The sequence below is a fragment of the Metarhizium robertsii genome, assembly GCF_000187425.2.
Source record: "Metarhizium robertsii ARSEF 23 chromosome Unknown MAA_Scf_2, whole genome shotgun sequence".
Taxonomy (NCBI): domain Eukaryota; kingdom Fungi; phylum Ascomycota; class Sordariomycetes; order Hypocreales; family Clavicipitaceae; genus Metarhizium; species Metarhizium robertsii.
The window spans coordinates 6,022,406-6,034,574 of record NW_011942160.1 but is presented as its reverse complement, the minus strand read 5'-3'; the positions used below and the strand labels follow the sequence as shown (position 1 = coordinate 6,034,574).

At 50.2% G+C, this 12,169-nt stretch overlaps 2 protein-coding genes across 2 annotated transcripts; both read left to right on the top strand.

Annotated features, from left to right (window-relative positions):
- Window positions 1–5,083: 5,083 nt before the first annotated feature.
- MAA_08458 (glycosyltransferase family 32 protein) lies at window positions 5,084–6,115 on the top strand (the record flags this gene model as incomplete). The annotated part of the gene is made up of 1 exon (XM_007826456.1): window positions 5,084–6,115. One exon carries the CDS (start codon window positions 5,084–5,086, stop codon window positions 6,113–6,115), a length of 1,032 nt encoding a protein of 343 aa, XP_007824647.1.
- A 1,425-nt stretch (window positions 6,116–7,540) lies between these two features.
- Window positions 7,541–11,349, top strand: MAA_08457 (Pfs, NACHT and Ankyrin domain protein; the record flags this gene model as incomplete). The annotated part of the gene is made up of 2 exons (XM_007826455.2): window positions 7,541–8,495; window positions 8,558–11,349. 2 exons carry the CDS (start codon window positions 7,541–7,543, stop codon window positions 11,347–11,349), a joined length of 3,747 nt encoding a protein of 1,248 aa, XP_007824646.2.
- Window positions 11,350–12,169: the final 820 nt, after the last annotated feature.

Here is a 12,169-nt window from a genome sequence, read left to right as displayed (position 1 = left end):
CGCAGTATCTGAGTGGTCGAACTGGGCACACACGGGATCATCTGCTGTCGCTTCTCGAGGTCAAACGGCGTTTATTGGGTGGTGGTGTTGCTCGGTCTTTACCTAGTTTGGGCATTGGCATACACCACGAACCGTAAAAGTATCGATTTGGACATGAGGATTACCAAGCACAGACTCGTCGGCGTACCTCTGCTGGTTGTTTTGGGAAACGCCACCGATCAGGCTTCGATGGCGTCGCCTCGCGGTTCTGAACAGCGACAAGGAAAATGCTGCGTTTGGCTATTGGAAGCTTGCATGAAGTGCCAAGTCTGTGCTTCGACGGACGTGTGCAGAGTACATCCTCTTCGATATCGGATGTCGTGACATGTCAGATATTTCAGTCAAGATGACCTAATGCCGTCCGTATCGTGACGAATACGGCACAAATGCCAGCGTTGAATTCTCAAAAAATTACCACAAGGAGCATCCTCCTCCTCTCAGAGTCCTCTGACCCCGCACTCGATGACCCGGCGGGGACCGGAGCGCCGCCAGCCGCGGGGGCCGACTGGAGCCCGGCGCCGGACCGTTTCCAACCCTCGCCAAGGAGTTTGGGCCTGATGGGCGGCGGCCAAGTGTCGACTCGTCGATATCATGGCCCGTGACCGCGCTGATATGTACAGCCGAACAACAGGCGTTTGACCAACTCGCCAAGTCTGGACAAACGGATGTCATCTACGCCATTGTGAATACCGGAAGACAAGGATGAAGCATCACTTCTGGCCAATACCTCCCGCGGCTGCATCCCCAAATATTGGTTCCGAGCGGACAATGTGACAACTCAAGGGGTTTAGTCAAACATCTGCCATCTGGCGGCGGGGTTTCTCGACGAAGCGTCTTTTCCTGTCAGATGAGAAAGCAGGGCTATTGAGGTTTTAAGCTGAATGCAAGCTGCACCCGTCAGCAGCCTCTTTGAGAAACAACCAGCCAATTATCGTCCAACGAGATTTATGCATAATAAGCAACCGGCCCGTCAACCATGGAACTTCTTGACTCGCTTACTTGTCGCTTGTCCATGGCTTACTCTGCAATACCATTGCCTAGGCATGGTCGCAAACGAGTGTCATGCCGAGGCTGAAGCCGTGCCAATCCGCTCTTTGTAACAATTTCTCGACTGCGGTGGGCCATATGGTCGGTTCCCATCGCAACAAGCATTCCAAAGCAGTCGGCCGCGAAACACGTACATCAAACCGGTCGCACGACGATTACTGGTTGAGGGCGATGAACACGGGACTAATAATAACGGGATCGACCGCAACATACCAGCCATGGAGCTGTTTGAATTACTCCGTAGTCGCGGCGCAAAAGAATATCCGTTCCCCGCGTCGCATCGTCCCATTTTCGCGGCCCGGAATCGCGCATCACGATCGCCAAGACGCGGTGCGCATTGTGTCGCGGCTATCTGCTTCCGGGACTTGGTGTCTGTTCATATTGTCGTGGCACACACACTCATGTGCCTTGCTGCGCGGCAAGAAATAACGCGCAGTATTTTCGTGGACTGCACTCTATGTTGGAGTGCGGCAGTGTGATGTCAAGTGATATCGCATGCGGTCAATTGATTAGATCGGACACCAGACTTTTTGCATCGCAATTGGTAAGGATGATGTGCTTGCGCTAGCCGCGCGTGGAGCTGTGTCGACGGTACTGTTCATGAGTCAGCATGGATGAGACAAATCCCCCTGAATACGTACATAGCAGGTTGCCATTTTCGTAACGGCCAAGGATATTGACCAATTAGAGATGATAAATTAAAGAATACTCAAGTTACTTAAAATCTGGAATGATGAAAAAAAACCCCATGTATAAAGAGCGGCTAGGCATACAACAAGCTACCCTCCCCGCGAAAGATGTTACTGGTACTTGGTAACTTGGTAAGTATCGTGGAAAAAGTCCACTGGTGGAGTCTGGTATCTGAAAAAGATCAATTGATGTGACATCTGGACCTCCTTGCGCTTGCTGTGGGGACTTGGGACGAATACGCAATTGCACCGCTAAAACCAAAGCATCTCTGCGATTACTAGCTACTTAAGTAATTGGTCGATTACTAAATGGGAACCGTCTTGCACACCTACCTAGGTACCTAGTAACCAAAACCGTTTCTCTTTTATCCCCGACTTTGACTTTATGCTTCTAGATTAATTGTTGACTTTATGCGGCTAAATTAATTGTTAATTGCTGCACCTTGCTCGATGTGTTTGTGTAAAAAGTGGGGTCAACTGGATTCTATGTCAATTGCTTTGACGGCTCATCAATTTCGGAACATACATGGGCCACATGGCGTCTTTCCGGGCTTCCATTTGCGCAGTAGACTATTTGAACTTTATTCTGTGAACGGGGTTATCTGGCCAGTATGAGATCTGCCAGCACACACCGACACAAGAACCCAGCGCCTGTACAAAGTGCCCATGTCCAGCATGAAACGGCCCGAGCAGGGCGCAGCGCATCATGGATGCACCGGCACTGCCGTCATGGGCCGATACGTATAACACGATGCTTGGGATGGCATTCCGCGCGCCGTGCAAGCAACCCTGGCGGAAGGAAGTGCGCTCCAGTCCACACGTATGTATAATGTCAAGTCTGGTATACAGGCGGGCGCCGTCGACGCATCGTGAACAAATGGCAAAATTGCCGCGGTGGCGTTCTTGCGGCATCGGGAGCTCCCACAGCTAGGAACACCACACACATCATTTCTATTCATATCAGCCGTCCAGTCGGTTTAGTCAAGTGGCTTAGCGGTGGAGAAACAGGACTTATGTACGGAGTATTTCGACGTGCACCTTTGTGTCGGGTCATGCATGCAATTCACATAATTCGCCAAGCCAGTCCGTCTTCGGGAAGCGTGGCATGACAAGTAAAGAACTCTAGGACGGGGTATGCCACGGTTACAAACAGGTGCTCGATAAGAGAGGCGGCGCGCCATAAGAAGTTCTGGTATGAGGGCCCGGGGTCATGATGATTGGAACCGAGGTATTGGCCACGCTCGCGGCAGACAATTTTGTCGTCAGCTTCAATATAAATTCCATTACGTATTATATACGTGTGCATTATATTTTTTCCTCTTTCCTCTCCTTCTTTCTTTCTTTCTCTCTTTTCCGAGTCATCCACCTCGAGCTTTCGCATGGGTCTGAAACGGCGCAAGCTGAAGATGGGCGGCGTCTTGGCACAGACAATCGAGGCCACCATGCAATGCCATGCACGCCCGGCATGTTTGCCCCGGCCATTCCTACTTAGATTTATGCGGGCGAGCTTGGCTACAAGTACTCCGTACGATGTGACAAACGAGAAGCTATTACCGAGCCGACTGGGGGGCTCAGGCGTCTCATGGGCAGAATTTGAACAATGAGCAAGTGTCTGCGTGGCCGAGTGCGGTGACGGACAAAAGAAAAAAGGCAGAAAAAACATGGTCGCAGACGATCCCATGGTTCAAGACGCTGGATGAACAATGGACGGCGGGCACATGGCGCTGTGCATGGATGCACGGTGCGGCAAAATTGCCCGGGAACTGCACTTGCACGTGGTGGGTTTACAAGTGCGCTGGCACTCTATGCGTCTATGCCGCATCGACTGCACCAGACTGTATAAATGCCGAGCGCAGTCGTGTTATACTAGTGCTTGACATGCCAGTACATTGACATGTGCAGGCAGGCTGCGCTGCGATCAGTCCGATGCTGACCCTGGTGCTGCGTCCGATGCATGTGCATCAATTCATGCCATCCGTATCCACCAGAGTCGCCCCACGGTCTCGATGCTGCTCAACCGCTCCATCGACCGGTTTGACCGGCCACAAAATGGCATCTCTGCTCGAGTCAATGTTTGCACTGACATGAATCTCGAAATGCCCACTTGCCCACCCGATTTCCAGATATTTTCCGAGCTTGAATATGTATGTATAGGCTGACCGCCCGCTTCCCCCTCGCCTGCCCAACATTCAAGTCAGCACCGAAGGAATTGATCCTGTCCGAACTCTCCCTTCGTGCCTGGTGATCCATTCCTACTTGGAACCCTTCGTTGCCCATCACAATCACAATACAATTTGTCCTGCGCACGCCCGTGCAGCACCACCTATTTTGATCTGCGCCAGCCCTTTTCTTCTACTTCTTCCTCTTCCCCTCTGCCGCCGCCGTTGCAATCTCATCTCGCGACCCGTTGCCTCCATCTCAGACCTGCAGTACCAGACAGTTAGTTGCTGGTGTCGTCACTGTCGTCACCTTGCGACGCCACAATCCGCGTCAACCCATGCTACGGCACGGAGCCCCCAGTTCAATTTCCGGCTCTTCGGCATTAGCAGGCATACGTACATCATCAGCCTCTGCCTCTGCGTATGCATGCGCGTCCTCTTGTGTTATGTATAAACGACTCCGCGCTGCGACCTTCCTCTCCCCGCGCCATTGACCGTCGACATCTCGCCAGGCAGCCTCTCCCGAGACAGGCAAACCAGTATTGTTTCAATAGCCTGTCCTGTCCATCGTCGTTCAACCCTTTCATCTCGGCATACGGATAGGACCACGCGGGAGCTTGGGCCCGTGCGACTTTTTCGATACTGTGGCCCTTTCGGTTCGCCAGTCAAGCAATTCATTCCTGAGAGTTCGACCGCAAAACTTGGCTCGCAGAACCCACTTGCGCTGAAGCCCAAACGCTCCACTCCGCTGCGAATAGACCGACCAACAACAATCACCCAAATTCCCATTTTCTTCAACCCCCACTAGGACCGCGAGACGCCATTCAAACCGCACCCGCCTTGTCCATGCACCTTGTACTCTAGCTTTCCTTTTCTCTTGATATTCCTTTTTTTTGCCATCAGGAGCCCGCTCGGTTTTATAGCCAGGGGATTGACGTCAATTTTTTCTTATTTATTTTTTTTTTCGTTGGTCGTAGTTTGACTCGCACCCGGCTCCCAAGCAGGACAAGGTCTACCAGCCCCTTTCTGCCAAACTGCAGGAACAGTCCGTCGACCCCTGTCCCGACAGACAATCTTGGTTCACAGACCAAAGAAGAAGGAGAAAACGAAAGAAACCGAGCACTTGCAACGTTGCCATCAATCGACAGCATGGCCAATTCACGCCGCGCTGTGGCTGCGGCTGTTCTCGTATTTCTCATCTTTTTCCTCACATTACGCTCACACAGCTCGCCCGCGCAATCGAGAGGCAGTGCCATCCGCACGCACGCTGCGTCCCCCAACAATGCGCACGTCGACTCAACGCGAGCGGTTCCGCAGAAGCCCTTGATTGACATGTCGCGAATGTCCACGTACGACAAGCTTGCCTACGCGTATCCCTACGACATCGAGACCAAGTTCCCCAACTACATCTGGCAAACTTGGAAGACAACGCCGGCCGACAGCAATTTCGCCTTCCGCGAGCAGGAGGCATCCTGGACCATCCAGCACCCGACATTCGTACACGAAGTTATAACCGACAGCGTTGCTGAAAGCTTGCTTCAGCTCTTCTACGCCGCCGTTCCCGAAGTCCTCGAGACCTACAATGCGTTGCCCTTGCCTGTTCTCAAGGCAGACTTCTTCCGCTATCTGATTCTGTTTGCGCGAGGCGGCATCTATTCCGACATCGATACCTATGCCATCAAGAGCGCTATAGAATGGGTCCCATCGCACATTCCTCGCGAGACTATTGGCCTGGTCATTGGTATCGAGGCCGATCCCGATCGCCCAGACTGGGCAGAATGGTACAGTCGCCGAATCCAGTTCTGCCAGTGGACCATTCAGAGCAAGCCTGGCCATCCGGTGCTTCGAGACATCATCACCCGAATCACCAACTCTACACTCGCATTGAAGCGGGACGGCAAGCTTTCCTCGTTCCAGGGCAAGAACGTGGTTGATCTGACTGGCCCTGCCGTGTGGACGGATACCATTATGGACTACCTCAACGACGGCCGCTTCTTTGACATGAGAAAGAGCCAAGGCAAAATTGACTGGCACAATTTTACGGGTATGGAAACGAGCAAGCGGGTGGGTGATGTCATTGTGTTGCCCATCACCAGCTTTTCACCTGGCGTGGAACAGATGGGCTCCAAGGATTACGACGATCCAATGGCGTTTGTCAAGCATGACTTTGAGGGTACGTAGCGACGTGCATGAGCTTTGTCCCCCCCCCCTTTTTTTTTTTGCCCTGGCTTTGAGCTAACTTGGCGATAGGCACTTGGAAGCCCGAAAGCGAAAGACACATTGGCGAGCAAAACCAAGATTCTTGAAAAGCCGCAATGACCAGCAGCCGAGTGGCATTATCCTCACTGAGCCTCCTAGACGCTACGACGCATAGACAGGTACCCACGTGAATACGCCTTCACCTATCGGTACTCCTAAAATTGTCTCACTGCATACTACGCGTACGGCGGCTTGAACCTACAAAACCAAACCTACGCTTCTTATCTATATATATTCAACATTGGGGCTTCCTAGAGGCGGCGCCAAAGCGCCTATGGTGGAACTGGATCCTGCCGAGGCAGCTCATTTGCCCATCCGTTTTCTTTGGTACAGAGAAGGCGCCATATCTACAATTTGGAGTTTCTGGTTTTAAAGCATCTTATTCGGACTTGAGCATTTCTTGTTTGGGGGGGAAACAAGATGTATATAAAAAGTTCGTCGGCGCCGAAGGCTGTGTATTTGTTTTTTCTTCTTTGTTTTCTTTCATGGTACTTTTAGACGGAATCATTTGCGGTACAGCGTCGTTTTATGCATGCTGGGTTCAGAATAGAACGGAGTCTGGGGATGCGGGCCACTTTGTTGCCTGTGCTAGAGTAGATGAATGGCATGGACTCGACGAGTCTGCTTGACGATTCAAAACGTACATGGGGGCCTTGTCTTGGGAGTGATACGAGGCTCGCTCTTTTTGAGCCGCAGCTTGGGTGATCAAGCTTCAACTTTGGGGTCGCTGTTGCGGAAGCGTCGTAGAACTGATTATTACCATGCAGGGCAGAGGCTTCAAAGACTACGTCTACGGAGACAATGACGCTCACATATCATATCGACGGCCACTTTGTATCCCTGTGAGTTGTGGCAGTTGTGCCGGAGCACAGCAGGCTGTAGACCTGGAAACCTGAGAGTTCGCTACACGGAAATTAGTGCTCACACATGGTGTGACACCAACTGTCAAGTCCTGCATATGTAGGCCAGGTTCGCAGTCAGCTCAGCCCATCACAGCGCAACACGGAGCTTTTACTGAAGCCACCATCTGTCGTGCTACGTGGACACGGAGGAAGCTCGTTGCGATGCAGAGTTGTCGTTTGTGGCGGCAAATCATGCGAGGATGTGCTCGCACCCTCATGCGTGGCTGCCAGAACCGCTCCCAACTGTCGCGTTCCTTCTTGTGAGGGGTTGCGAATGCTGAAGTCGGATTTGGAATTTATAGGCAACCCCCACCGTTTTCTACCCTCTTCTTTTCCCTTCTCTCAAAAAGATCGTAAACCATTGTGGTCAGCTCTACCACTACACGGCAAAAGACACTTCATCTTTGCCCAATTGGCCTAGCTTTGCCCAAGTGGCCTAGCAACCATGGCTCAGGCAGACTCCTCCACGCTGTCACGCGACGACTACACTATTGGATGGGTTTGTGCATTGCCTCTTGAACTGGCGGCCAGTATGATCATGCTCGACCAAGTTCATAATCTCTTGCCGACACTTTACGGCGATACCAACTCCTACGCACTGGGGAGCATATGCCATCACAACGCTGTTATGGCATGCCTGCCAATCAATCAAGTCGGGACAAATAAGGCGGCAATTGTTGCGACGAACATGAAGAGGTCGTTCCCATCCATCCGAATGTGCTTGGTGGTAGGAATCGGCGGCGGAGTACCGAGCAAAGCCGACGTGCGGTTGGGAGATGTTGTTGTCGGAATAAGGATAATGCAGTACGATAAAGTGAAAACGAAAGCGGCAGGAGAGGAGCGAACAGAGGTCCACAGAATTATTCCAGGTGCCCTTGGAACTGTCTTGTCGAATTTCGCAGCGCAGGACGACTATACACCGCTCAACAGTCGATTCTCGTCTATACTGCAAGAGAAATTAGCAAACGAAACCCACCGCAAGTTCCGTCCTCCGAATTTGGAAGATCGACTCTTTCCGGCAGATTATGAACATATAAGTTCAGAAGCTAGTTGTGATAGATGTGACTCTTCGAGACTCATGATAAGAGGGCAGCGAAAGACAAATACGGTAGTCCATTATGGAGGGATCGCTTCCGGAAACAAAGTCATGAAATACGGTAGAAAGAGGGACGAAATCGCGGAAGATCTAGACGTCATATGTTTTGAGATGGAAGCCGCTGGTGTAATGGACGTTATAGATTGTCTTGTAATTCGAGGAATCTGCGACTACTCGGATTCACATAAATCTAAAGAATGGCAGAATCATGCGGCTGTCGCTGCCGCCGCCTATGCAAAAGGGTTTCTGGGGATGATACCAATGACTGAATTCCAGTCGACGGCTACGAATCTTTCTCGTTCTTGTAAGTTATGCCGAAAACTCTGACGCAGCTGGCGGTCAACTTTACTCACCTCTTCTGTGTAGCTCAACATATACCTCGCGAGCGCCAAAAAGCTATGTTGGCATCTCTCAGGTTCAATAGAATGTCTTTTCGCAAACATACAATCAAAAAAAATCATGACAAGACTGGTCAATGGCTCTGGAACCACCCCTCCTTTCAAGAATGGCTTGACCCAGCATTGTTGTCGAGACACCCAGGCTTCATATGGATCCGTGGTAAGCCAGGTGCTGGCAAATCAACGTTGATGAAATTCGCATGGCTTCAGACACAAATGGAATATCAGCAGGCTTGCCGTGACCGAAAGATGATAGTTGCTTCTTTTTTCTTCAACGCCAGAGGCGAGACACTGGAAAAGTCAGCCTCGGGAATGTATCGGTCGCTGCTTGTCCAACTCCTAGAGCATTTTCATGACCTGCAGAGAGTACTTGACAGTCGAGACCTTGAAGAATTGCTGAATCTGGACAGCTACCCTTTAGTAGTTCTGAAAGATCTTCTCCGAGACGTAGTATCGGAGCTGGGAAACCGCGCCTTCTTCGGCTTCATCGATGCTTTGGATGAGTGCCATGAATTGCAACTCATGGATATGGTTCGGTACTTCGAAGAACTGGCGGAGCATGCAACACAGAAAAGCATTCCGCTTCGAATCTGTTTCTCCAGCCGCAACTATCCCTATATCAACGTACGAAGAGGTGTAGAGCTGAGGCTGGAGTATCAATCCGGTCATGCCCAAGACATAGCGAACTACGTTCAGAGCGAATTGCAGATTGAAAATCCTGCCTTACGCGAACAACTAGTTTCTCAAATTCTCAAGAAATCTGCAGGTGTCTTTCTGTGGGTTGTTCTTGTTGTGGACATACTGAACAAGGAAGAAAGAGACGGCCGACCAACCTTCACAAACCGCCTATCAGAACTACCATCTGGATTGAGCGACCTATTCGAAAGTATAATAAAGCGTGATAATGATAATGTGGATGATTTACAACTGTCTCTTGTGTGGATTCTTCTGGCTCAACGACCACTAGAATTGGAAGAATTCTATCACGCCTGCTGGCATTTTAAGGACCCAATGTTGGCAAAACAATATACTAAGGATCGGGGAGAAAAGTACGTGCTCAGTTCCACAAAGGGTCTTGCTCAGGTATCGCAATCCACGCCACCAATTGTGCAATTTATACACGAATCAGTGCGAGATTACCTTCTCAAAGACGACGGTCTTCGGAAATTATGGCCTACTCTTCCATTTAATTGGAAGGACATGGGACATGAACAACTGAAGCACTATTGCTGTATATACATCCAGCACGCTATCAACTCTGCATATATTAACAGCCCTGACGTTGAGAATGACGACATCTCAGAGAGGCTTCCATTATTGCGTTATGTAACTCAGAATGTCCTCCACCATGCTGAAAACGCTGCGGACTCCATTGGGCAGGGTGTGTTTCTGGAAGAGTTTCCTACTGCCCAATGGGCAAGTCTTGAAAATAAGTATCAGAAATATAATATTCGCCGACTTACCCTAAAAGCGGATCTTCTCTATATACTTGCAGAGAGGGGATTCCCGAATCTCATCCGAACGCGGCTTCAAAATCATCCGAATATTCTTATACGCGGCGAAAGACACAAGTACCCGCTGTTTGCCGCTTTGGCTAACGGTAACAAAGACGCCGTAGCTGCTCTATTAAATTTACCTTCGACCATCTATGATGGAGAGGACATCACAGAGGGTCTGAACTATATCAAAGATATGAGAGACTACGTCACTCGCACACCGCTCTCATGGGCCGCCCAGGAGGGTAGAATTGGTCTCGTTAAGCTGCTTCTCCTCGCACAAGCAGATGTCAATGAGCGTGACAAGGCGGAACAAACACCGCTTTTGAGAGCACAATCCAAAAGACATTGGTCAGTGGTAGCGATTCTCATCAAAGCCGGCGCTGATGTGAACGAAAAGAGCTACATGTATAACGACGGGGATCGGACGACGCCTGTGACCCCACTCATGTACGCCTCAGCCGAAAATGATGAGATATCTGCAAAGCTCCTCATCCAGAATGGCGCAAAAGCCGATGCAATCTGTTATTATATTGATAGAAGACTAAGAGGACTAACAGCACTGAAAATTGCCTCGCGCCATGGCCACGAGGCAATGGCAAGACTTCTCATTGAGCACGGCGCATTAGGTGGTGATTGGCAAATTGAGATCAATCCACTCGCAGCAGCCGCCGAGAATGGCCATATAGGTGTGGTTGCGCTTCTCACTGAAAATGGCATATATCCATACATGAAAGAGTGTGGAGGTTTTGCGCTTGTGAAAGCATTGCACTATGGCCATTTTGCAATAGCCAGTCTATTGATCAGCAGGGGGGCAGATATAGAGTTTGAGACAGGCTGTTTTGATGAGCCTCTGTTGTGCTCGCCACTTGCGGCGGCGTCCAGGAAAGGCCATGAATCCCTGGTTAGGCTGTTGATCAGCAAGGGGGCGCGTCCAGATCCGGGCTCGCTAATTAGTGCTGCGCGTATCAACCACGAGGCGATAGCCGAGCTGTTGATTAAAGGAGGTGCGAGTGTAAATAAGGTCTCTACATATCAGGATAAAACGCCACTTATGGTGGCCTGCTGGGCTGGTCATGAGGCAATGGTCAAGCTATTCATCGACTACGGGGCGGATGTAAATCAAGCCGGCTCGGTAACTTATCCAACAGACACACCGCTGAAAATTGCCTCGGAGGCCGGTCATGAAGCTGTGGTACGACTACTTCTAGAACACGGCGCACAGGCCGAGGCGCGGGAGACATTGCAAATTCCGTTGCGATGATAAGCAGGAAGATGGCTAGCAAGATTGAATACAATGAATTGCGTCAAGGGCCCGTCTTCCTCAGACATGTGTCAAGACAGCTTAGCTGAGACGGTTGAGTCGCTGGTGAAGCCCAATTAGTCGAGCAGAATGTTCGTCTCATCTCGAGCAAACTATCTGGTAATAGTCCCGTATATTTAAATAATTCATATTCCTTTTAGTTTACAAGTAAGTAGCCCTTGATGAAAAATCCCAATCTTAACTTTAAAATATAGCCTATTAGCTTATATAATATATTATAATAAAAATAAAAATAAAAATAATCTTATAAAACCAAGGCTAGGATATAAATAAGCGCCTTATAATATAAATACTTCATATAATAAGTTTAAACCTACTTTTTATAATTCGGCGATAGTGTCCGACTTGATATTTGCTTCTCGTCATCGTCCCTTTAAGTAACCGTTTGCAACGAGAGTCGAAGGAACATGGAAGTCGTCATGCATAATACTCGGCTGATAGTAGAGGGACCACAATGAGCCGTGGGCCATGGTAGCAGTGAACCGAGATTTTGAAGATGAAAACGTTGCTGCATCGTCACTCTACGGACAGGCCACAACTTGACAACCGCCACGAGAAGGGGCGGCAAGACTGGACCAGATTTGATACAAGGGCAGGCAAGGCCGGTGGACAGGACAGGGTGCCTGGAAAATGGGACTGGTGGTCGACGGGTGTGTCGGCGCCGTCCAGTCTGGGCTAGCCAGGGCCACAACATTGAAGAAGGCAAATGACGGGAAATTGCTGACGAGTCGTCGCTCCAGCTGCAAGACGAATTGGATGC